Source organism: Miscanthus floridulus, chromosome 1 (assembly GCF_019320115.1).
Source record: "Miscanthus floridulus cultivar M001 chromosome 1, ASM1932011v1, whole genome shotgun sequence".
Taxonomy (NCBI): Eukaryota; Viridiplantae; Streptophyta; class Magnoliopsida; order Poales; family Poaceae; genus Miscanthus; species Miscanthus floridulus.
This window is the reverse complement of record NC_089580.1, coordinates 14745138-14770389: the sequence shown is the minus strand read 5'-3', so window position 1 is coordinate 14770389 and position 25252 is coordinate 14745138. Positions and strand designations below refer to the sequence as shown.

Genomic DNA, 25252 nt, shown 5'->3' with positions numbered 1-25252 from the left:
GTAGCTAACTCTTCTTCAGTTTCCCCCATTGCAGTATCATCAAAGGCACCGTATTCATCAAAACCACGAATAATCATGTTGTCATCATCCCCTTCTTCTTCTTCATGTTCTTCTATTATAACACCTCTTTCTCCGTGCTTAGTCCAACAAATATAGTTTGCCAAGAAACCCGACGTAAACAGGTGTTCATGAATTTTCCTTGAGCAAAAATAATCATTCTCATTCTTACATAGAACACATGGGCATCACATGAAACCATTCCGCGTGTTTGCCTTAGCCACATTTAAGAAATCATGCACGCCCCTCATGAACTCTAGGGAGCGGTGGTCAGCATTGTACATCCATTGTCGGTTCATCTGCATTACGTACATGACGTACACCATATCAAAAACTTATAATAACCCATATTATACAACATGCATGGTTAGTTAATTAAAAGATACAAAATATCCATCAATCAACATGATTAATTAATATCCTATACCACATAGCTGTTTCACGTACTCTCGAACATTAATTTATTAAAGCCTTCATACAATGTAGATAATCCCAAATAGCACTAAACAAACTAAACCTACAATGCACTTTAGCATAATAAGGATTTCGCGACCAATTCCAACTAAAATAGACAGATCATTATTCTACCAGTTCACTGCCTTATCATACATAGGTGCACTCTCATCAGCCACGTCAGTCTCCTTTGCAAGAGATTTTTGGACGTGCTCAACATACTCTTCCTTCCAGTACCAACCGTCATATGATCCAGTGCCATCCCACTAAAATTACAACAATAAATCGAGAACTTTAATCAAAATCATCATGAAAAATGGCTACAAACCATAGCAAAATATGACAAAAAAGACATGTGTAGAAGATGCGCCCTTGGTTGGGACCCTTCTTCTTCACCCTATATTCCCTCACAATCTTCTATCCACACTTGCCGCACGCAATGAGAGGGAGGCCTGGCCTCAGTCGCTTAGGGACCCCATGCGAGACCGAGGGTCCGGAAGCAGTCGCCATCTATGACTCTCTATACTCATTTTCATCAACTACTATAAGTTTCTCATTTTGTGAACCATGAAATTAAATGAGCTATATACTAAAAAATATTTTATTTCTCAATTTACTAAACCATGCATGAAATAAGGCAATGAAAAGTGCATACTAGTTTTGATGAGCTACTATAGGATCCTTCTTCTACATATGTAAACTATCAAGTGATTTTGAGCTCAAATATCATATAAATAAAAAATATCCACCATTATTTCCAATCTAGAAAACAAAAAAATCTCAATTTCTAGACCATGAAATGAGGCAATGAAAGGTGCATACTAGTTTTGATGAACTACTATAAACTTCCTTCATCTTCATATTCAAACTATCAAGTGATTTCGAGCTCAAATGGTATATAAATAAAAAATCTACCATCATTCTCAATCTAAAAAACCACAGATTTCTCTATTTCTAGACTAAGAAATGAGTCAGGCTAGTGATGAAACATGGGAGGATGAAGTTGGTAACCTTTAGAACCAAAGAATGAATGGAGAAATGAAGTATTCATCAATCCTGCAAGTATGAACTCCTTCCACGAGCGAGAACAAAGAGCAGGCAGAGAGCTTAAATGGCTCAGGCTGAGGAAGGAAGAAGGAGAAAGTATATAGCTCGGGACATATAGTCCCGGTTTGTGGTATAAATCCGGGCTACAGGTAGCGTTCCCGATTGGAGCCATCAACCGGTATTAAAGGTTTAGTCATGGCTGGTAGCTTCAACCAGGACTGGAGGGTAACCTTTAGTCCCGGTTTGAACCATAAATCAGGACTAAAGGTCTCCTCCGACTTTCCTCCTGCAAAAGCTACACCTCTAACCATGGGACAGGGGACTGTAGTTCTGATTAGTTAATCCAACCGAGACTAATCCTATTTTTAGTTTCGGACCAAAAATAACTAGGACTAAAGATTAGAACCGAAAATCTGTTGTCTACCTAGTGGATATGATATGAGTGATTGAGTGACTCGTATGCGACAAACACCTGTCAGTCCTGTCTACGTACAGCACGTAGGAGCACTGCATAAGGAGCCGGCCTGATGCTATGCACACAACGCGATCAGTGCCCGATGTCAGCTATTGGAAGCATGCATCCGACCGCGAGACATCTGTTAATTAGCATGCATGCATTCAGGCACGTACTGTGTTTATGATGCAATTCAGTAGGGGAGAATTATCTATTTGGTACCGAAACAAATTAGTGTTTTATATTTGACATTTAAAAATTTGAACTTTCTTATCTGACACCTAGTTAAAATTTGCTTTCGTAAATGATACTACCGTCCATTTAGGACAGTAACGGTATCAAGTAGCTAGCAAAATGACATGAATACCCTTGTTTGCAGCAGAAACCCATGGTGCTAAATATGGAAAGAATAAATAAACATGTTGTCAAATAAAGAAATCATAAAAGGTTATTTGAATTGGTGACATTATAATTTGGGGCTCTTGCATTTGTACCCCTATTTTGCATCGAAATTGTGATTTTGCCCATGTTTTTTTAACTTTGTGAATTCACCCCTATCATTTTAAAACGAAGCACCACATTGTCCCTATTCCGTCATCCTCCCCTAACGGTGTTAACTTTTATACTATTGGCCAAAAATGCCCATGTGATGTTGCCCCTGTTTGTTATGAGTATTTGTGATTTTTGTCCTTGGTTTGTTAGTGTTATTTGTGATTTTACCCTTCGTCCAAAATATTTTGACATCAAGTATTTGACTATTATTCAAAAGATTTTGACAAATTTCAAATGTCAACGTATGTAATTCATAATTTTCACACAATTTTTTAACCTGCATGAACCGGCCATAGCCCACATCAATCCTAACTTTTTCAAACTTGTCATTCATCAAAATGTTATCAGAAAAAAGGAAAGCAGGTCCACGATGGTAGCCGTGCTGTAGATCCAATAGCCTGCCGCCCGCCCGCCCGCATCGAAGCTGCCCTGCTTCGAGCCGCTGCCACGGGACCGAGCAGCTCTGCTCCTCGCCACGCCGGCCGGAGCTACGTCGCGTAGCCTGCCCGAGCAGCGTCGCACCGCCCCGAGCCACTCTGCTCCGTGCCACCCCGAGTAGCGTCTGCTCTGCCCCGCGTCGGCCAGAGCTGCTCTGCTCCACGCCGCTCCAAGCTGCGCCGGTTCCTGCCTGGAGGCCCAGACATGACCGCGCCCCCCCGAGCCGTTGCCGCAACGCGGGCCCCACGCGCTGCTCCGAGCGCCATGTGCCGCCTCGAGCCCGGCGAGCCCAGGACGAGATCCACGATGGCCCCACACGCGTGCGCCCCCGCGCCCCAGAGCAGCCGCCGCACCGTACACGCAATCAGAGGCCGGGAGGCGCCGCCGCGCCTCACCGCGCGCCCTAGGCCACACCGCGCGCACCGTCGAGGAGCCTCGCTAGGCGGCTGCGGCGGCTCAGGCCACGCCCCCCCTCCCTAGGCCGCGGCTCGTCGAGCAGAGGTTAGGGCGGCCTCCCGCGCGGTGGCCTGCTCGTGCTCCAGCCATGGAGCCAGGGCAACCTCGCACAGTGGCACAACAGAGCCGGGGAAGAAAGTCGCGGGATCTGGGATTCCGGGGGCTCGGCCAAATTTCAGTCTTCTGTATCTAACAGAAGGGTACATTGGACATAGGGAGAAAAAACTGACACGGTCAAACCAGTCAATTAACAGATGACCAATGAAAATGGACGGCAGTGCCATTTAAGAAATGAAATTTTAACTTGATGTCAGATAGAAAAGTTCAAATTTTCGAATGTCAAATACAAAACGCTGATTTATTTCGGTGCTAAATATAATTCTCCCATTAGTTTCACGACGGACGGACGCATCAAGTAATGGTCGGATGTCCCCTACAGCCCAGAACATCCTAGTGCAGGAGCCTTAGGAGCAGTGAGCGAGCAGTGCACGGCCGGCCCGACCGTGCCCTATGATGGCCGGCCGGCCTGCCGGCTGCCGTCCACGGACCACGGAGAGGGAGAAGCAGGCAGCACTAAATATGCAGCAGTGATCCGTCGGCGGCTCCAGGCAGCTCAGGGCAACCTGATAAGTAGCCAGCCAGGACCAGTCTCTGATCGACTGCCAATTGCACAGTGTATGGCCATCAGCCTGTTCGGGAGACCGTAAACGATCGTGGATTATTTACTGCTAGCTAGTTTGGCATGAGAGAAAAATACTGTTTCTGACTGGAAATTTACAATCGTTTACGAGCAAGCGAATAGACTAACAGGGTGGTGACTCGTTTACGATCGTTCATGGTATGTATGAACGTTGTAGTGGTGGTGACAGACTGACAGGGTGTTTGTATGTCACTCCTTCCTGACTTTCACAAGTTTTATTTATTTGTTTACCTCACTCTCTCAGGCCCAGACGCCCAGCACTCTTACGTTGAGCACAGTAGCGATGCAGTTCGGTGGTGTGGTGTCGAGACTGCTGGCAAACGGGCCTCGCTGTGTTCTTTCTTCTTCTATCACTTCTGGTTCTGGGCCCGTCCACACGTCCCGCAACGGCAGCGTCATCTTCCAGGCCTACCATGAAATTTGGATGGACAGCTACAGATGACTGGCCCAGTGGTCCAAAAGGAAGTGGGCCGGCCCAAAGCATGCGCCGAACCCTGAATGAACGAGCAAAAAAAAGATGTAGCCCAGCCTCTTTGCCATATTGCGTAGTCCGCGGAAGCCCTTTTTTTTGTTTCTGTTTATGGAGAAGGGGAAAAAAATGAGAATGTCCTATTTACCTTGCTCAACTATCCTGGCCTCAGTTTCTAAAACCGTATTTTTCCTATCTTATTATGTGGTTTGATGGTGGTTTTGCTGATGTGGCGCCATGTAGAGGTCGGCAAATCGGACTATAAATATTTTTCAAAAAATCTAAAAATTCATAAAAATAAGTTTTAAAAATTATCTAAAATTTTTACATGGAAAAAATTAATGCAATTAAAAATTCTAAAATCTAGTTTAATCTCAGAAAATTTGTTTAAAGTCACGCTTTATCTTATAGTGCCTGGCTTGAAATTTTTTAAATTTTTATGGACTTGTTTTGGTGCTTATTTGCTAATAGAAGCTCTCGCTATCTATTATATTAGTCGATGTGATCATCCAAACTACGCAGAAGTGCAGTTGAGCGTCATCGGGACCATATGTGTGGCAGGGTGCATGCGACTATGCAGGCTAACACGGCTACTTTAAAAAATTATCCACCGCAGGAGACCAACGCCCACCCTACTGAACATACGTAGCCCTGACGACTCTCCACTAGCGCTTCTACTGAGTTGGACGATCAATATCGATTAATCATAGTAGATAACAAGAGCTTCTACTAGCAAATAAGCACCAAAATAAGGCTATCAAGATTCAAACAATTTCAAGCTAGTCACTATAAAATAGAGCATGGTTTTAGAAAAAAAAATCTAAAACTAGTTTCATAATTTTTTGAGCTAAAATAAATTTTGCATGAATTTTCTAAGATTAAACCAGATTTTACTATTTTTAATTATATTAAATTTTCATGTAAAAATACTTGGATATTTTTTGCAAATTTATTTTTATAATTTTTTGGATACTTTTTAAAAAGACATTTGTAGTCCAATTATCTCCTTAAACATTCAACTTACTCCGATTTATCCATTCTCATATGGACTCACATCAGTCAGACCACCATGAAAACCACTTAGGTTGGAAAAACAAACGGTTTTAAAAGTTGAAAATAAAAAAAAAACAGTTTTATAGTTCAAGGAGAAAAATAAAAGTACCGCGATAAATTGAGGAGGTAAATTGATTTTTTTTTCAAAAAAAAATGATAAAGAAATGGATACCGGGCCAAAGGGCCCCCTTCTTTTCAGCCGTATGGGTCCACGGGTGCCCCTCACAAAAAAAAACCCTCTTTTTATACAGCTCAACGGCTCCATCCATTAGTCAGGCATCCTATTCATCTAGTCTTCGCTCTTGATTGGAGAGGGTGAAGATTGGTGTGGACTGTGGAGTTTAGCACTCTCCTTATTTATTCGCAAATCATAAAACATACATGCTATACGATATACTCCCTACCTTGGAGTTGGTTGGTCCAAATCAGACAGAGCATGTGGCTGTGCATGTGGACTCGCTGGGTTCGATCGTATCAGCAGAATTATTGGTAGGTGGTACTCCCATTTGATCATCACTAGTATAATGATTGACGGCGATATATATATATATATATATATATATATATACAAGAATATAATATCTCCCTGGCAGCATTACTAATGCTAATGCTACCCAAATGAAAATAAAAAGGATAAATAATTTCAGCGTGACAGTGCTAGCTAGGTAGCGATGGAATGCGACCATCGGCAAGCGACATCCAGCTTACCAATTGGCCTGTCGCGTGTACACCAGCTGTCTTCGTATGTTCGTTAGCCCACGCAGGTCAGGCCAAATTAACTTCGCATAACAAATAAACTAGGCATGTCGTAAAATGTAGGGATATATATGTGTGTGTGCAACGATCTCTTTTGCTGTACATTACATGTGATGTGACTGCACGCTAGCTAGAAGGATCATGATCATTACTGCCATTTGCGCATTTCCAAGGGGGCTTAGTAAACAAAACAAAAGGAAAATTTCTAGTGCGTACAAACCCCACGTTGCCCATGCTTATACGCAGGGAAAAAAAACTTTAGCAATAACAAATCTACGTAGTATGTTCCAAATTAAATCCGAAGATTAGGCTGGAAAATGTGAGCAAAGAGGCCTGACCATCCAGCTCTGGAAAGCATGCTCGTCTTGGCTCGTGCTTGCCACTATTGTACCATGTATATTGGTGGAGAGGTCTTACCAGCAGGCAGCAGCATTGGTAACAATGGCCAAACAAGTAACCTTTTGGATGTCCATATATAATAATTTAGGAAAGTTTGGTTGACCAAATCCGGCAAGCAAAAATCAAACTAGCTCAACAAAGTACTCTCGTGTCCTTTCCTTTACCGGTGGATATCTCTTGCATTTGGCAATTATCATTTCCATGGACCTGTGATTGGGCGATTAGCTTACGCATTAGGAGGCATTGTCCCATTTTTTTAGAATGTTGTTTTCTTAAAAAAAATAGATCTCAGAAAATTATTTATTCCGAGACGGAGAGAGTATCTTCTAAATGTTCTCTCCATTTTTTAGGGGCTCTTGCATTTTTAACCCTATTTTGTATCAAAATTATGATTTTACCCCTGTTTTTTTACTTTGTTAATTTACTCATGTGATTTCAAAACGAAGCACCAATTTTGTCCCTACTCCTGGGCATCTGACGGACATCCAAAGCAGTGGTAGATGGACAATTCATTTCAAATTAAGAATGGTAAAAAAACAAAGTTGGAAAAACAGGAGCAAAATCACAATTGAAGTACTGGACAAGGGCAAGAACACAATTTTCCCTTCATTTTTATTAGGCATATTATAGGATTTCGAAATATCAAATTTTCTAGATTTTGACTAAAAAATTACTCAAATCATATGCATGTTTAGTGTATAGAAATATGTGGACATTTTAGTATTTCAAAGACCTTTTAATATGACATTGATTTGTAGAAATTAATAATGTTATATTGTAAGAAATTTTGATGGCAAAGTACACTCTAGTGACCTTTTAGAATCCTTATATCCATAATAAAAAAGGGAAAATTGTGTTCTTGAACGGAGGTAGTACTCCACTACGTGCACCCCTCAAGCTAGCATATTGGCCGGAGATGGAACTCTACGGCGATTGTTAACACTTACCACCGAATTCTCAGTGTTCTACTACCATCTAGAGATGTTGTGTCCATTGCCACCACTTGCTGCAAATGAAAGATCAAATATGTCTCATGTATCACCATTTATATTGGAAAATGCCACAACAATGCTTAAGAAAACTATAGTTGTCATATTGTTTTTGTTTTGGAAAAAGTATACCCCCACTGCCATTAAAAAATGTAGATTATTTTAGTTTCATCGTAAGTTAAAATGTTTCTCACTTTGATCAAATTTATAGAAATGTATATTAAACATCTACGGTGCCAAATAAATGCACTATATATCAAGACATATTGGTGCATTTTTCCATAAATGTGATACAAGTAGAGAAGTTTGATTTGTGCTAAAACTAAAATTTATAACCTACTCCTACGTTTTAAAATGGAGGGTGTGTCACCAGGTAGGAATTGTCCTGTCATCTTGAATTGGAAGCGTTTCTGTTTTACTCCAGTTGTAATTGTAACCGTCTGTTGTTTTTCCATGTGTGTTTATTGCAAAAGTGGAAAGTGTTTGCTTGCCAATTAAAAGTGGCTTTTATTTTGTGTTGAAAGTAGTTATTATCAAGTTTTTTTTTGTGACTAGTTATTATCAACTTGGAAACGTTAATTTGCATTCAAATGCACATTCCTTTTATTTATCTGGCTGGAAATGAATATCTATAAATGGAAAGTGACCCTTGCGAGAAGTGTGAAAGTGAAAAAGTTGGGGGTCATTAGGACTTGCAAATTTACCTTTTTCCATAATTTTTTTTGAAGTATTTTCCTATGGAAAGTGACCCTTGCTAGGAGTGTGGACGTGAAAAGGTTGGAGGGCCATTATGACTCTTGCTAATTTACTTTTTTCATCACTAAATTAGTTTTTAAGCATTTTCCTTCGGTTGTCTTGAGAAAGTTTTAAATTAAATTTGAAACATATATCTTCCTTTCTTTCCTTTTCTGTGACCTACTGCGAGTTTGTGATTCTAATTTTGAGGTGAACTATAGCACTGCAAAAGTTGTATTCTTCTTCATTTGAGGCACAAACCAAAAGTTGGTTGCACATACTATACAATGTTTGAAAAGGTGATTATTATTATTTTATATTTGTAAATCAGTGTGCTACATGAGAATCGCATCAGTCTCCAATTATTCGGTGACCCACACAAGAAGCAGAAAAAAAAAATTAAGCCGAGGCACGAGGAGGACAGCCCAACGTTGGCGTACCCCACCTGCAGGTCTCTGTTGGCCCCACCTGCAGACATCATGTCTACGCTCCAATCTTGTACTGGCCCATGGCTCCACGATTATGAATTGAAGCACAGTTTCCACTTGCGGTTCCATCGCCGAATGGCATGGAACGGAATGGAAACCGCAGCAGCAGCGAGGCTGTAGATACACCTGGTCCATGGGGTGGGGGGGGGGGGGGGGGGGGGGGGGGGGGGCTACAGATACCGACAGGTGGGACCCAGACGACGTTCCAATCCCTCCAAACCGGGGTGTCCAGCTGGCCAATATAACTGACCTCCCCCCACGACGCCCTCCCTCCGTCCCACCAGCTTCGGCTTCTCCCACGGCCTCGCTCGATCGCTGATCGCTCCCACGCCCTCGCCTCCCCTCCACAAACCACCGCCATCCATCCAACACCGCAGCGCGGCGCATCGCGCGAGAGAGAGGGGGATCGGCAGGTCGGGCAAGATGAGGGAGATCCTGCACATCCAGGGCGGCCAGTGCGGCAACCAGATCGGCGCCAAGTTCTGGGAGGTGATCTGCGGGGAGCACGGCGTCGACTCCACGGGCCGCTCCTCGGGGACCTCCCCGCAGCAGCTCGAGCGGATCAACGTCTACTACAACGAGGCGGGGGGCGGCCGCTACGTGCCCCGCGCCGTGCTCATGGACCTGGAGCCCGGCACCATGGAGTCCATCCGCGCAGGCCCCTTCGGCGGCATCTTCCGCCCCGACAACTTCGTCTACGGCCAGTCCGGCGCCGGGAACAACTGGGCCAAGGGACACTACACCGAGGGCGCCGAGCTCATCGACGCCGTCCTCGACGTCGTGCGCAAGGAGGCCGAGAACTGCGACTGCCTCCAGGGTATGATGCACTTATACTGACCTACTTACGCATCAATTGCACGCTAGGCTGGCTAGGTGTTCCTTTCGTCGATCTCGTCTTTCCTCCGTGGATCGGTCGTGCTCTGTTTCGTGCGTCAACTCTGCTCCTCGTGGCATTGCCTGCTTCTGAAATCTGTCTCATAAATCAGATCAGGCATTTGAGCGTGGTACTACTGAAAACACAAATGCAGCGAACACCGATTTTGGTCCAAATCTGGCACACTAGTGTTATTATTTGTCACGTAAATTGTAAATCTGCAATCATCCTGCGTTTCTGCCTCTAAGACCGTCTCCAACGGTGTGACCCAAACGCAAAATGCACCCTGCACAGTGTTTTGGGTAGCCAAAACCATCATCCAACGGAAGACCGAAACCAGATACTCATTCTGGGTACTCGGCGAGTCAGAAGGCAATTCTGCGTCTTCGAAGAGAGACGACGCAAACATGTAGTGGTGGGCCCGTCGGAGCCGCAGTGGCGCAGCGCCCTGACCCGCGCTGCGGCCCACCTCCCCGCTGCCGCGCGCGGCAAGCTTGCCCCGGCGCGACGAGCCCTGTCCCGGCGCGCGGACCGCCTCCACCTCGGCCACGCCATCCTCCTCACCTCCGCGCGTTGCCCTGCTCCGGTGCGGCGAGGAGGAGGCGGGGGTGCGCGGATCTGGGCCCCGCCACCGCTCACCCTGGCCGGCGAGGCGAGCTGGCCCCAGAGCGGCCGCCCAGCCCTGGCGCGTCGAGCCCGCCCCGGCGTGGCGTCCTGCCTCCCCGCCACCGCGAGCCTCCCCGACGCGACAATCTCCTCCACCTCCTCCACCTCGGCGCGACAGGCCGCCTCCCATTTGGGGCTTGCTACTCGGGGCCTCTGTTGGAGAGGTCAAGTTATGGGTACTTACCTCTTTCACTGTGTGTTACGTAAACTGTGAAATGGGTCTCACGTTTGGGCTCACGCTGTTGGAATCAGTCTAACAGACATCGAGGGATGCACGCGATTGCTGGGTGGATCAATGCTTGATCCATGTGTTTCGTGAGGACAGGAATAGCACGATATTAAAACGAGTCTGTCTACTCGGCTTTCGGGTGTTTCATCCGGTTCCAACACATGATTTTTTTTTCGACCGTACATGAAGATCCAACGCCTACAACTCTTCTTCTACCTCCAGCGCCACTCCAGCTCCGGCCCCTGCTGCCTGGCGAGCGCTCCGCCACCGGTGCTCACCCAGTCGCCGGTGCGCGGCCTACCTCTCCTCCGGTTACTCCTTGGCACAAATCACAAATCACAAGAAACAAATTTTTTCTATAAAAGGACAAGGACAAAATTTGGGGGAGAGGCTCGCCGGAACCCTAGCCATCGCCGCTGTCGTCTTTGGCTCCGGTCGACACAGATCTAGGAGGAGGAGGAAGAAGAGGAGGAGGAGGAAGAGGAGGGAGCATGGCGCGACCTGGGGGAGGCGGTAGAGGGAGCAGCGGACGGCCTGCGGGAGGCGGCGGCGGAGGGAGCAGCAGCCGACGGGGAAGCAACGGCCAGGCGGGGTTCCTTCGAGGCGACGGCGGCGGCGAGCGTGTGCTTGTGCGGGTGCGAGCGATGGCCTGGGTGCGGTGCGAGCGATGTAGCTGGGTGGGTGGGCGAGATGCGAGCGACGTCAGATCCAACGGCTAGAAATTCGTGTGTCACCGGACTCTAAAACACTCGGTCATCCGTTAGCATTTCTGTATTAAAACACCCTACAGGAGAAATTAGTTGCATTATAATTAAACGGAACTAATATGCCAGTTTATCATCATGTACAGGCAGGCCTTGATAGGTAGCAGATCGTCCAGTACAGTTAGTGTTAATTTGGTGAATTTGAATTCTTCATTCAAGGAAATAGATTCAGGGTAACTATTTGAATATCGATTTATTCACTGCATCCAAAGAATACCTGATCTAGTAGCAGTATAAATTGAAAGACCAAGATCATTTTCGCTGCTAAAAAAGTATCGTTTTCCTTTTCTGATCATTCTTATCGCAGTAGTATTGTTCAATAGATACTCCCGTTGTCCCACAAGTTGCCCCCATTGTCCGATTCCCATTGAGATGTTTCAGCACTTATCTGCATTCATCTTGGATGCTTATGTTCAGTTGAATGAAATTGCTGAAACTTTGTGATAAGGAAGCCAGATATGTTTAATTGTTTGCTAGACACACTCACAGACTTAATAATTGAAGATTTGAAGTAGGAACTTGATGCTCCACAACATTCATAATATTAGATGAGCTCTGTCATTCTTTGAGATCTTAATTGACCCCAGTTGACAGTTACATTTGTGTGTCGGTGTAGCTATTTTTTAACCAAAAGTAATCATGAGGTTATTACTTCATACACACACTGCAGCTCTGAAAAGAAGGTAGATTAGACCTGTCTCACCTGTTGCCCAGTTTTTCTCTGCAATCTGTACTGCAACTTTGCTAGTGGCAACGGGGCCGTGTGTTTTGAACTAAAATATTTATCAGTGGGTACATAGAAACATGATCACGGCCAAGCAGAACTTATTGCCATGCATTTGTTGTCCTACCAAGCTATGACTAGTGCAGCACAGATTTAGCTGACCAAGTGCCCCGTTTGTGAATGTTAGTTTCATTGCTAGTTGAACATGTGTAAGTTTTACTGAACATAAAAAAATCACTAATTGCTGCTTGTAAAATTTACACTTTTGTTTTCTAGACTAGAGATATGGGTTTCAGTACTTTCAGGTGCTAATGACCTGGTTTGTCGGTTAGAAACCAGTTTTCAGTACTGAAGCATGTTACATCACATGTCAACGTCTTCTTAGGCTGGTGAAAGTTCTTGAGATTATTGAAATAATACACTACTAATGGTATTATCATGCTCTGATTAATGACAATGCTGTTCGACCTACCAAATAAAAAAAAACATCTAGATCTGCTGCTACTGTAACAGTGTCGGTGGTGGTTGCAACGAATGAGACACTGAGACAGGCTGTACCTAGTGGGCTGGTTGTTGGGAGGATTACTCTCATGTGTTGCTTACTTGCTTAGTGTATATACTTGCATTATTGCATTTGGACTTATGAGGTGAAATGGATTTTAGCGCATCTAATCAAAGCAGCATTAGAAAAAACATAAAAGCCCTGTTCGCTTGGCTGATAAGCCATGACTGAAAGTACTGTTGGCTAATTTATTGTAAGAGAAAAATATTGTTCGTTGGCTGAAAAAGTACAGCTTATAAGCCAAACGAACAGGGCGAAAGTTAGTTATACAATACATAACTTGACACTGTGTATGATTACTGAGATCAAGATTCCTGTGGTTCATGCCTTTTCGACGGGCTTTGTACATGACCGAACTAACTTTGCACAGGTCACGGCATCTCCAGAACTGAAACTGTCTGCCACTGACATTGCTCGCATATTTGACAGGGTTCCAAGTATGCCACTCCCTGGGTGGCGGCACTGGTTCTGGCATGGGCACGCTGCTCATCTCCAAGATCCGGGAGGAGTACCCGGACCGCATGATGCTCACCTTCTCCGTGTTCCCGTCGCCCAAGGTGTCCGACACCGTCGTGGAGCCCTACAACGCGACACTGTCCGTGCACCAGCTCGTGGAGAACGCCGACGAGTGCATGGTCCTGGACAACGAGGCGCTCTATGATATTTGCTTCCGCACCCTCAAGCTCACCAACCCTTCATGTAAGCATTATCTCGTTCGCTTTCATGCATGCTGCCAAAATGCCAACTCGAGTACAATTGCCAACGGATGAATCCAAATGAATGTGCAGTTGGTGACCTGAACCATCTGATCTCGGCGACCATGAGTGGCGTGACGTGCTGCCTGCGGTTCCCGGGCCAGCTGAACTCGGACCTCCGCAAGCTGGCAGTGAACCTGATCCCGTTCCCGCGGCTGCACTTCTTCATGGTGGGGTTCGCGCCACTGACGTCACGCGGGTCGCAGCAGTACCGCGCGCTGACGGTGCCGGAGCTGACGCAGCAGATGTGGGACGCCAAGAACATGATGTGCGCGGCGGACCCGCGGCACGGACGGTACCTGACGGCGTCCGCCATGTTCCGGGGCAAGATGAGCACCAAGGAGGTGGACGAGCAGATGATCAACGTGCAGAACAAGAACTCCTCCTACTTCGTGGAGTGGATCCCCAACAACGTCAAGTCCAGCGTGTGCGACATCCCGCCCGTTGGGCTGTCCATGGCCTCCACCTTCGTGGGCAACTCCACCTCCATCCAGGAGATGTTCCGCCGCGTGAGCGAGCAGTTCACGGCCATGTTCCGGCGCAAGGCCTTCTTGCACTGGTACACCAGCGAGGGCATGGACGAGATGGAGTTCACCGAGGCCGAGAGCAACATGAACGACCTCGTCGCCGAGTACCAGCAGTACCAGGACGCCACCGCCGAGGAGTACGACGAGGAAGAGCAAGACGGCGAGGAGGAGCACGCCTGATCGGACGCCAGCTGATCGATGAAAAGGGCTTCAGAGACTTCGCTCCTATGGCACACCAATCGAGACTATACATTCCTACAATCCTACTGCCTTAAGTATGTATATTCATGTACTACTGCCGTATTTCCGTTACTGCTGCTAGCTTGTGTGTGTATCTACGGTCGTGTGTGTTAGTGTTTTGTGAACTTGTGATATATTGTCACCGTTGTCCAGGTTTTGTGCGTATGTTTATTCATATGATGGGATTGCTCTCTGTTCTTGGACGTATATGTTAGGAATATTCATTTCCTTGGAAGGTTGTTTTGCGTTTCCTCGTCTGTACTCTACGGGACAGCTAAACTTTTATACTTAAAACATATGGATCGCACGATAAAATAATAATACTGAAATTAAATAACGACATTAAAGTGATATTTAATCCAAAAAAGCAAAGTTCGTGAAATTAACACAGTCATGGAGATCGCGGTATCGCAGGCTCACAAACTCTACTGTGTATAGACTTTTCCAGTTGAACATCTCCGCGTAGAGTCTGATAAACCATTTAAAAATACCTAGGAACAGCAACAAATATGACGTTAGTGAAATAATATTTGTACAATATAATTGAATGAAAAAAATGCATTGTATGCATTAGTAATGTTCTATTACCTCGCTATGACTTTAGAACCTCCTTAAATATAATATTCTTCGTGAAAGTTTCATTTACTATTGGGGTCTTCTTATCCTTACCTTTTTCATTTGACACATTCTTTTTTTTCTCAGTATTCTTTTTAGCATTTTTCTTCTCCATCTTTTTGGCCTCCTCCTCCTGTGCATCCGCATTAGGCGAGAGGGCAAGGATCTTAATATTCGCTCTTGACGTGGCTCTAGGCATTGCAAAGTACAACTGACCGTGAGAGAACACCGGTGCGGGCAGGTACACACCCACGTTCGGGATAGTTTGGCCCTGTGACTTGTTGACCGTCATGGCGAAGCTCGGCCTGATAGGAAACTGCTTCCTCTTAAATTTGAACGGGAACATCTCGTCATCAGACGGGTATAGCGGTATTCGAGGAAGGAATGTCCACTTCCCACTATGCTGCCCCACCATGGTTTTCGCATCGATTGTATTTCTTCGGAACCCCCGCACCACCAGCCTTGTACCGTTACATAGCCCATTGGCAGGGTCAATATTCCTAAGCAATATGACAGGACACCCGAGCTTGAGCTTCAAGACATGTGGAGGCAGCCCGTTGGGGGTCAGACCGTTAAGGAACTCCGATGGATAGTAGTTATGTGGATCATCTACCGCGGAGTCAAAACTGTGATACACCGTCTCGCCGCCCTGGAACATATCAATCATTTTTATATTGATCATGTCCACCCAATCGTTACGTGTAGATAAAATCGCTCTGGTGGTGATGTAGTCTTTGTCCGCCATGTTTGCATTTAGATCTAGAAAAATGGTGTCGATCAATGTATGAAGATATTTCTCGGCATCGCCAGAGTACGGGACACAGATCTTGTCTGGAATACGTACATCACCATCTCCATTAACCTCTTCCATTCCACCGCCAATGCGCAACAGATAATCTGCAAACCACGGGTCACTCTGAGCCCTCATGTTGCGGATGAGCTTTAGATGGCACATGGACTCCCAAAGATACGACCTTCGTAGAGAAGCAACGACTATTTGAGCCTTGGATCCTTTTCGCACAACAGGCAGGACCTGTCTAAAATCCCCCCAAAGACAATAGTCTTCCCACCAAATAGTAGGTCTGATCGGCCCATTATATCCCTTAGGCTGTTGTCTAGCACATTTTGCCTCTTTGTCATAGATGCCTCGTCGCAAATTATGAGAGCTGCTTGCTGTAGCAACTTGGCAGTACCACTCTGTTTCGTGAAGCTACAACAACCGTCCTCTTCAACAGTGAGGGGTAACTTGAAACGCGAGTGGGCCGTCCTCCCGCCTGGCATTATGGACGCTGCAACTCTAGATGTAGCTGTAGCCACGACAAGCTTGTCGTGGCCCACGTAGATTTGCGAAAAGTGCCATATACAAAAAGGACTTTCCCGTCCCGCCAGGTCCATCCACAAAGAACAGCCCGCCTTGTTTGCTGCAGACAGCGGTCATTATCTCATCGTAGGCAGACCTTTGCTCGGCGTTGAGCGAGTCGCACAATAGCATATCTTCGGGATTCAGCTCGACGCTAGCTTCCTAAAAAATCTCACGAGGAATATGGCTGGCATTGTCGTATGTGTGATCAATATCTGAAAGAGGAAATGACCTTATGTCCTTCCCCATAGACTGCAACATGTTTCTAATGTCTATCAAAACCATCTGTTGCACCAGATTTGGGGATGGATTATTACGCCTATAGTCCTCTGACATTGCATCGTAGTGTTTTTTCCACAACCCCATCACATCATTCAGCTCACAGAATACCAATATTGTTGCAAATAGCCTTCGTAGAGAGGAAGACATCTGGAAGAAAGTAGCTTCAGTTAGACATTCATCCAGTGTATTGTCTTCTTCGATTAGACCCCTCCTTTTCGCAACTTCATGGAACGAAGGTAGTAGCACGCCATCAACAGTCCTGAGGTGTTCGTATGAGGTAGCACCAGCAACATTGTTTAAGAGAAGACAAAGAAAGTAGCGTTCTCCCTCAGCGGGATGAGCCAAGATGAGTCTACAACTTGGAAAATAGAGTTTTTTCTTTTTTGCCAGAATTTACCATCAGACTGCCAGATAAAATGCTCCGGAAAGTCCCGATACAAGATTCCGCGGGCTTCCTCATGCAACTTGTTTGCTTCGAAGTATGCTGTCAGCATTGACTCTTCTACACCTGGCTTATTAACGATCCTTTCGACCTTGTCCCGTTTATGAAATGCCACCATGTGCATGCCGGGTAGATGAAGCTGCAGTTGCTGTACTGGTGGATGGTTCTTGCTCAAGTCAAAGCCATATATTCTCCACAGTGCTTTTGGAGGCATCACCCACCGAGCGTCTCTATACTGCTTGATCTCATCAATGTTCCCTTTCTCGTCTGCTTTGTCAGCCTCCCTCATCACCACCGACGCCCTGTCATGTCCCTTGTATATGTACTTAAACATATACTTTACTGATTTAATGCTCCCATAGGCCTCAACATTTATATGGCAGTTGAAGGTACGAAGCAGGCAAGAGTTGTAAGGGACGACTCATTGATTGTCCAGGTAATGGCCTTGGACTTTTTTTGTACGGCCGTCATTGCGTCGTCGATAGATGGGGTACGAATCCTTTCCCTATGACGTTGACTCACAGAATGGGCGCGGGTAACAGTTCTTACATGCACCGTGGCCCACCGTGCACGGACAGTATGGATTAAGCATCCCGCAGGGACCATGCATCATATCCTTCATGACCATCTTGTAGAGCTCAGGGTACTTCTTCTTGTTTGGTAGCTCTGCAGTGATAATCATGTCATATTGCTCAGGACATGTGAGCTTGTACTTCCGTTCCATTATTAGGAAGAAGTGTGCATGCGGCAAGCCCCTCTTCTGGAACTCCACTACATACACGTAGGCCTTCACCTTCCCAAGTATGTCTTTCTCCATCAACATTTTCCTCATCGCCTCTAACTTTGCTCTGAAGACTCATGTGATGAGATCTGGATGGTCCTGTGGTGTCTGGCCTAGATAAAGTTCATTCTTGATCTCGTCCCAGTTAGGGTTGCATGTCATTGTGAGGAAGATATCAGGTTTACCGTACTTTCACACCAAAGCCATTGCATCCATGTATCGATGCCTCATATCACGGGGTCCTCCGATGAATGACGAAGACATGACAGTATGCCTTTCGACATTCTCAGCAGATCCTTCACCTGAATGCATGTTGTCCACCAGGCCTTGGTATAGGTCAGCCCTCAAAGTATCCTGATTGTTCCTCATATAGTCTAAACGTGAGCTCTCAATCTTGATGTAGGTGTCGACGGCAAATTGCTGGAAAAGACGACCGCCAAAGAGTATTGGATTAAATATCCCTAGCCGCATCTGAAACTTTAGCAGTAGTAGCCGCGCACGGAGGCACATGTATTCCCAACAGGTTCTACAGGGAGACATTATTCGAATTAGTATCATGAGTATAGACAAGAGTTTATATTGCATTATTGAAAAGAGTTCAAGTTACCTCCATCATCATCATCATTGCCAGCATACTCAACACGCTTTTTGCGGATTGCTCGAGCTTTCTCAACTTGAGCCATAGTCACACCCACTTTTGGAACACAATTGTGCCATCGGAGCTCACCCCTTGGAAAGAATATCGGGTATGATAGTGGGTCGTAGCACGCATTATATGAGCGGATGTCATGTATAGACCAATCCTTCCCATGTAGGAGAACACTATGCTCAAATTGGCTTAGATGCTCACTCCCCTCAACCTAGACGGCGGCCATCTCTGATGTCAATGGCACATTATATGTTCCCTGGTCGAGCCGCTGGTCAAGGCTCAACTCGACACGGTAATCCTTGAGGTTTTCAACATGTCCCATATTCCTTAGTTGCTGAGAGTAGGGATTCCCATTAAAGATCCTAACCAATTGTTCTATAACTTCTTTGTCTTTTTAGGCGCATTGCTCACGGCACTTGCTCATCCGATGCTCGAGGGACGGATCGTCGTCATAAAAATAAAGCTCGAGGTGTCTCTTTTCGACACCATCCTCTTTACCAAATGATCGTATGTTATGGTAAATCTAGCCATGGGCACAGAATATGTAGACACCGTAGATTCGCATGTTAGTGGTCACACGATTTAGGTGGCAGTACAGAGAAGTGAAAGAGAAGTGGCCATTGAAATATCTGATGTTTGCACGAAAGTGCCTAGCATCAGCGTCCGAGCTTGACCACAACCTCATGAGCTCTGGTGGTGTCTCAGGAGTTGAAAGATGAATCTTTTCACCCCGACAACAGAATCTAGGCAGTTCACCCTCGAATTTCTGTGCATTGCAGTGCTCGTAGTTCGGCACCGATGATAGCATGTGCAACTCTGACGGGACATTAGCATAAACCTGGTCGTATGGACCCAGGGCATCAGGCTCACTGTTCTCTTGCTCATCCGTGTCGACATCGTGCTCGACGTTAGTTCCCTCCTCGTCGTCTTCTGACAAAATGTCGATGTGTTACACGTTGAAAGAAAGTTTGTGAAAGAATGTTTTGACATTTATGCGGGGTACCTTGTCCGGCGAAAAAGTACGCCTCATCATCTTCCTCGTCCTCCTCAAATATGACATCCTCATCATAGTCTGTGCAACGCGGGCACATATATGACGAACGAAATATAATGGCATACAAAAAATAAAAAAGGAATAAATTTAATAAAGAAAATACCATCCTCGACCATAGAGTTTGGTGTATGAGCTTGTGCACCGTTTGGAGGCATTGGAGAGGTACCGTCGACTACAGACGGTTGTGTCTGTGTACCTGTGTAGCTATGAAGTCGTGGAACTGGAGATTCCTAGGTGACACCATCTGTAGTAAGAAATGATGGTATGAGTTTTTGGAATAGAAGAGTAAAGGTGAAAGTGCCAACAATATATATAATATACATTATTACCGTTGTAAACCACACTCGGTTGAGTCGGGTCGTTCACATCATTGCACTTTCCATCCGCACACCCTCTAGCCCTTCTTCCAATGTTTGGTTCAAAAACCCGATTGCGACGGGATATAAGGGAATTTCTCTCCAGTGGTCACTTGATGCCTATGTACGGTCTGTGGACTCAATTCAAGGTCTGGACTTCTAGATTTGGAACTACAGCCAGCGCGACGTCAACAGGCATGCCCCTCAATTCGGGTATTTTCATATTGTGTGAAGGCACTTTAGACGATTGAGGTGAAGAAGGGAAAATAAGCTGACGATTAAAGTGAGGGCTCTTCATGGCTATTGAGTCCGGATGTAAATTGTTGTCTCGGTGTTCTCTTACCATCCTATTGTTGTTTTTCTTGATCTCTTTTTGTTTCACCTCCTTCTCCTGTGGAGTCATTTGTAGTTTTCTTGCTACATTTTTTTGTGCATACAAGTCATGCCGTCTCTTTTTTAATAGCGTCTTTTGTCCAGAAGACATTGCATACCTTCGTGCTCTTTCTAGCTCACGCTTACACTCTTTTGGACGTGACAATATTATCGATGAAACTGGATGCATTTACAGCACCTATATATAATAAAAAAGTATGGTCTCAAATAAAATACAGAAGGACACATATTGCAAGAACATTAATTCCTTATTAAATTGTCATGAACCACAATTGGGTTGCCCACTACATTTTTTCTTCTCGAATAGATAACATTAATGAAAAAAACAATGTACCTGGGTTTAGTTCAGGTGATGCATCAGTCAAGTCAATCATGCCACTTTGATCTATACATCTATCGGAGTATGCATCTACATATATATAATAACATGATATTAACCTTGGCCTCGGCATCATACAAACACAAGAAAAAATAATTAGTATTAGGAAAAAAACCAAAATGGTACATGTGTTATCTTTATCAATCTGCATGGGATTGTATGAGTTGTTTCGATGCAGCCAGTCACTATCTTCATAGCCATAAGTGCTTTCCGTGGTTGATTCAACTCCAACTGGTACAACATATACATTTAGAACATATACATTACTATATATTAAATAAACTAAAAAATAGCAATACTGAATTCAGAAAAGCAAAATTAGGTTTGCCTGCTTTTTTCCTGATGATATCGTTCACGAAGCTTTCTATTTTTTTCATTTCTTTCTTCCTGAGTCATTGTCGTCAATTGTGCCTTTTCCCTTTTCCTTTTTAGCTTGATGGCATCCATGTTTTCCTTGTTTGATTCAACCCCAACACCTGTTTAGATAATAATTAATGATAATGTATCTATATGGGAACAAATGTTTGTTCTATGTTTGGTTGTTAAAATTTGTTTGCAGTGGACCTCTCGGCCCAGCAGCTAGTGTAGTTTCTGCCTTTATCTGCTGATACTTTTCCCTAAGTTTTTTTTTTTATTTTTTTCATCCCTTTCTTCTTGAGTCATTGATGCATGTCATGTTTTTTTCTCATTCCCTTTTACGCTGCGCACGTTCATCAACTTGCACTTATGAATTTGATGTTGTCTGGTCACCTGTTTGAAAAATAAGTTGATAGATATTTACTTAATTACAACAAATAATACAAGTGAAAGTGTCTATGGACATGAGTATAAACAATTACCTCCATTGATGGTGTTTGTCAAGTCTTCAAATGGTGTACAACCTTCATTATTTTGCATATGTTCCATTGTGATGAAGCTGGACACAAAATTAATCCCTAGTTTCAATCAGAAATTAATCTCTGAAAATGGTCAAAGTTAGCAGGCATAATACATGTACACAAATGTAATTAGATCAGATCCTCGGTTTAATAAACTACTGCCAGTTGTGTCAGTTGTAACCAAGTGGTGATCAACAGGACAAAAGCTATCTGTGTATCTAAGTTGAGAAACACTAAAACATTAATCTGTCACAAAGTGCCTTTATTGCACAGCATATTTGAACAAAGGAAAAGAGATCATGGCATTTGATGTTTTCAAGTGTATTTCACCATACTATTTATTTTAGCCAATTATTAGTACTACATCAGTCTAAGGGGAGAAACACTAAAACATTAATCTGTCACAAAGTGTGTTTGCTGTCAAACAGGCAAACTGGCAAATCAACAAAGGAATTGGCCAATACAAAAAACCTTATAATGAGCAGTTTGTAGATTTATTGTCCGACATGCAACAGAGTAGCTTCAGTTCTCAGCTTCAGTTTACAGGATGCCTGTTACTTGTAGTGAGGTGTGGTTGCCTGCAGGAGATCAAGTATCCAGGAACGCAACTAGGAAAGTATAGATGTCTCAACCGAAAGTAGTATGGTGAAACTGAAAGTAGCAGTTTTCAATATTATTAGTAGGGTCAAACCAAAAGTAGCCAATTATTAGTAGGGTCAAACCGAAAGTAGCAGTTTTCAATATTCAGCATGTTCGCTTGTTGGTTTCAGTCAGGGCTTATCAGCCAGCCAACAGTGTTTTTCTCTCACAACAAACCAGCACCAGCCGGGCTTATCAGCCCAGAAACCAACCAGCGGATAGGCTGATTGATGTCTCAAGTATAGATGCAAGCCTATGGTTTAGCATATGGTACATATAATGCTCATTTCATAGTATCTTTCAGATTCAGTTCACAGTAACAAATGGATGCACGAAAATGGAAGCTTAACAGAAATGTCAAACAGATCATTAGAACGACTTGATTGAACCTACAGCTTGTGAATCTTTTAGCATGACCTACAGGAACAGGAACATGACTTTCGTCTCTGTAGAAACTGAATGAACCTGCGTGGAAATCAAACTGTAGTACAAATCAGGTCATTGTGACTGCCCTGCTATTGCACAACTACTGTCGGGCTAGAACCGCGAAACCATGCAAATTCTCAAATTGTTATTTATACTAATCCAGTATTGTCTCATCGCGCAGTTTTTTTTCAGCACATCAAAATCAGCAACTATAAACTTCTAGAAGAATGTTGAGAGATTTGAAGCAAGAAACCAAAGAAAAAACAGAAACAGGGAACAATCTTTATTTCTTGCATGTAAATGTCTATTTTAAAACCATACATTCTAGCTAATATGTGACTGGTATTGTTGAATTAGTCTATAAAACCTATGTAGAGAAACGATGCATAGCCAAAACCTTAACTACTGAAATCGTTCCATAGTTGTCAAACATCACAGCATGCAAGCATTCAATGTATAAACAAGAGTGCTCAGAATAACTACTTGGCATCTACCATCTAGCAAACCAAGTATTTAAGAGGAGGCACTGGATGGTGTTTTTTGGTTGAACAAAATGAAAGCGATATCAACCTGCATGAATCGAAGGACAAGACATCTAGGACCCTTGCACTGCTTCCTGTGCAGCTGCTCCAGCGGCAGGACCTTCACAACAATGTACTCCGACCTTCTGGTACCAATCCTCTTGCTGCTGCACCACCACTGCTGCTATCCTGGACAAACAGGTCGCTAATCAGCTACAAATACTTAAGGAATTCAATGTTTGGGCCAAGAAGAATTCAATGTCGATCTTAGCTATTAAGTAACTACCAGGAGAATTCAATGTTTGGGCCAAGAAGTATCACTTCTTTATCTTCTGGGTTACCTTGAATATGTATTTCGTGACTTTTATAACCTGCTAAACCCTATCGTGAAGCACTTCATGGTCTGAATGGCATCATCTTTGGTTGCAGGCACAGTAGCTGGCAGAAAAATATTTAGTATGCATCTGAGCCTAAGTCTAGTGCTATACCACTATGTTTTACACGTTCCAATAGGTCTATCTAGTTGTCATTGCTGTCATTCCTCATAAGATAATTGTGATGTATGACCTGTCAGTAGCATGTTTATTTGATAAACTCCTGAAGCCTCCAAAATCCAAAATCTAAACTCTTCGTGGCTGTATGGTGTTAACTCTTGGATGAGCTCCTGCTACAAAAATCTAAATCATACTTGATCAAAACAAAAATTGGCAAATACTTAACTTGGATGGCAATTGTCAACTGCAGAAACAGTTGGCCACCAGCCGTCAGCTACGATCGACATTGGATTAAACACACTTAATCTATTATTGTTTCAGATAATAGGTCGTGCCTAGAGGACGATCATTTGATCAGCTTTTAATGGCATCAGCAAACTGCTGGACCTTCTTAGCATCTCGCTCAAGTGTAAGAAGTATTAAAAGGGATGAGAACTTGCGAGTTCGGAAGTCGGAACATATTTGCACTGATGTAGGAAGCATAAAGAAAACAACATTCAAGCAGCAACCACATAAGTAAAATCTGTTAGATACTACCAATGATCTCTGCTTCGAATTTCTGTGGTGATTTATTTCTCAGGGATTGACATATCGATATTTATTTGTAAGGTTCTATCTAGATTTAGACACAAGAAGACATTGGATTATTAGTAGCTATTCCTAATAACGTCTGTCATTGAGACTTTTTAAGTTACAGAAAACAATTTCTTCATTTATCCTCGACTGTTAAACACCAGGAACTCTCTAATCGTATCAGCCCCAACCGAACCTCACATTAGAACAACCCCGGGCGAGGAGCCGGCTCCATCAACCCAGTAGCGTGACTGCGTGAGATCCGACCGACGAGGCGGCTGAGATCCAGCGCGACTCGACTGATCTAACCGGGATGGGTGCGAGCGGAGACATGGATCCGCGGCACGGAGAGGCCTTGTGGTAGGGTCGTGAGCAACGCACCTTGTGGTCGGATTCGGAGGCGGAGGCGAGTGTGAGCAGGGCAGCGATGGTGATGGCGAGGCCGAGCTGGAGATGGCGGCCGCGGCTCCGGCTCGGGCGGAGCGGATCTCGCGCTCACTCGCATCCTCCGCTCTCCCCGCGACGTCTGGGCGCCCGAGGATGGCCGGCAGCGGCGGTGACTTCGAGGAGGTAGCGGCCGTCCTCGTTGTGCAGGGAGAGGTTGGCAGGGATGAGGGAGGTGAACGCGTCGTCGTCGCCTGACTCCGCGGCGCGGAAAATCTCCTTCTCCAGCGAGCGCGAGGTGTAGCGCGAGTGCGATAGGCGGCGATGCCTTCCTTTCTCGCGGCAATTCATTCCTTTATCATGGCAATTCCTTCCTTTGTCACAGTCACAGGGCCTGCGGCGATGGCAGCTGTCTCACGCTGATCGCGTGCATGGATGGAGTGACGGGCGGATAAATCGCTCCTTTCGCTCGCCCGTTGGACAGCGTGTGGGAGGTGGGATGGATCGTATAGGATGACAGACGGACGACTCAGGTAATTGTTGCACCAAAACGATCTCTATTTTTTAGTTGTAAGAGAGATTGTATTTGTCTCTACTACTCTACGGACTTCTTTGGACGCCACAGTGCTCAATGCGCGC

At 44.7% G+C, this 25252-nt stretch overlaps 3 protein-coding genes and 1 pseudogene across 3 annotated transcripts; 1 reads left to right on the top strand and 3 right to left on the bottom strand.

The window, feature by feature from the left end:
• The first annotated feature begins 9312 nt into the window (after nt 1-9312).
• Nucleotides 9313-14580, top strand: LOC136547508 (tubulin beta-3 chain-like). The gene is made up of 3 exons (XM_066539485.1): nt 9313-9863; nt 13295-13564; nt 13654-14580. Exons 1-3 carry the CDS (start codon nt 9470-9472, stop codon nt 14325-14327), a joined length of 1338 nt encoding a protein of 445 aa, XP_066395582.1. The 5' UTR covers nt 9313-9469; the 3' UTR covers nt 14328-14580.
• Nucleotides 14581-14716: 136 nt separating this feature from the next.
• Nucleotides 14717-16206, bottom strand: LOC136547592 (uncharacterized). Its single transcript, XM_066539575.1, has 2 exons — nt 14976-16206; nt 14717-14878 (listed from the first exon to the last, which is right to left on the bottom strand). Exon 1 carries the CDS (start codon nt 15955-15957, stop codon nt 14980-14982), a length of 978 nt encoding a protein of 325 aa, XP_066395672.1. The 5' UTR covers nt 15958-16206; the 3' UTR covers nt 14717-14878; nt 14976-14979.
• A 318-nt stretch (nt 16207-16524) lies between these two features.
• Nucleotides 16525-17918, bottom strand: LOC136452379 (uncharacterized). Its single transcript, XM_066452996.1, has 3 exons — nt 17636-17918; nt 17032-17428; nt 16525-16903 (listed from the first exon to the last, which is right to left on the bottom strand). Exons 1-3 carry the CDS (start codon nt 17916-17918, stop codon nt 16525-16527), a joined length of 1059 nt encoding a protein of 352 aa, XP_066309093.1.
• Nucleotides 17616-25012, bottom strand: LOC136547720 (uncharacterized; annotated as a pseudogene).
• Nucleotides 25013-25252: the final 240 nt, after the last annotated feature.